We start from the raw sequence: 854 nt of genomic DNA on the forward strand, positions 1-854 counted from the left end.
TGGTCAGTTTAAACGTGCAGTGTTTTTAGACTCACCTCGATGTCCTCTCTGTGTTTCAGCAGTGGAGCCTCTATAATGTTTCTCAGGCACAAACTGTCAGAGTCCACCTGGAAGCTGTGACCGGTCACATCGCTGAGACGAGTCCAGTGTCTGTGCAGCATCGCCTGAGCCACACAGTTATTACACATTATTATTATGTATTTTCAACACACATGTAAATATTTCACGTTTGTTGTGTACCCTGTATCTTATTGTGAAATCTCGGTCTCTGTGTTAGTTGTCTCTGGCCCTGTCACTTCCTTTTTTCATTTTGAAAGTCTTCTGTACTTTTACTTCCTTTTCTCCTGCCCGTCTACACCTGTGTCACCCGTCTGTCCTCCGTCTCTCTAACTAGCCTTATGTGCACATGTAGCCTCACTGCTGCCCATGGCCAATGTCACGGCGTCTGTTGTCTTTCCACTGTGGTAGCTGCAGGACGTGACACCACACCCCCGCTGAAGGCCACAGCCAAAATCCATCAGTCCAACAATGAAGCTGTTGCACAAACGTTGGTGCAGTTTCTTAGTTTCCTGTTTTTCCTTTAAAAAGTATTTTATTACTCAAACGTTTGTGTAATTCCACGACACGTTCTAACATGTCTGTGTAGCTGCTCTGCAGTCGGCTGCATCAACATCAAATCATTGTAATGTGAGTGAATTTAGTGCGTAAGTAACTTTAATCAGAGGTTCAGGCAGGTGATGAAATCAAGCACCCAGCACAGCTGATTTCCTTTCACACATCCATCCTTCCCACAGCTGCTCCTCTTATCAGCGCACCGCCCTGAAACTGGACTCCACCCCAGCTCCTCCTCTCAC

The 854-nt window shown here is 46.3% G+C and overlaps 1 protein-coding gene across 1 annotated transcript in view; it reads right to left on the bottom strand.

Moving 5' to 3' along the window:
- LOC102195290 (dynein heavy chain 5, axonemal-like) overlaps positions 1 to 854 on the bottom strand; it is an 82,249-nt gene that overhangs the window by 30,351 nt on the left and 51,044 nt on the right. The window contains 1 exon segment of the mRNA XM_013915282.1: positions 36 to 150. Coding sequence (XP_013770736.1) covers positions 36 to 150 — 115 coding nt within the window.

Source organism: Pundamilia nyererei, unplaced genomic scaffold, assembly GCF_000239375.1.
Source record: "Pundamilia nyererei isolate P.nyererei 1_Seehausen unplaced genomic scaffold, PunNye1.0 scaffold00281, whole genome shotgun sequence".
NCBI classification, from domain to species: Eukaryota; Metazoa; Chordata; class Actinopteri; order Cichliformes; family Cichlidae; genus Pundamilia; species Pundamilia nyererei.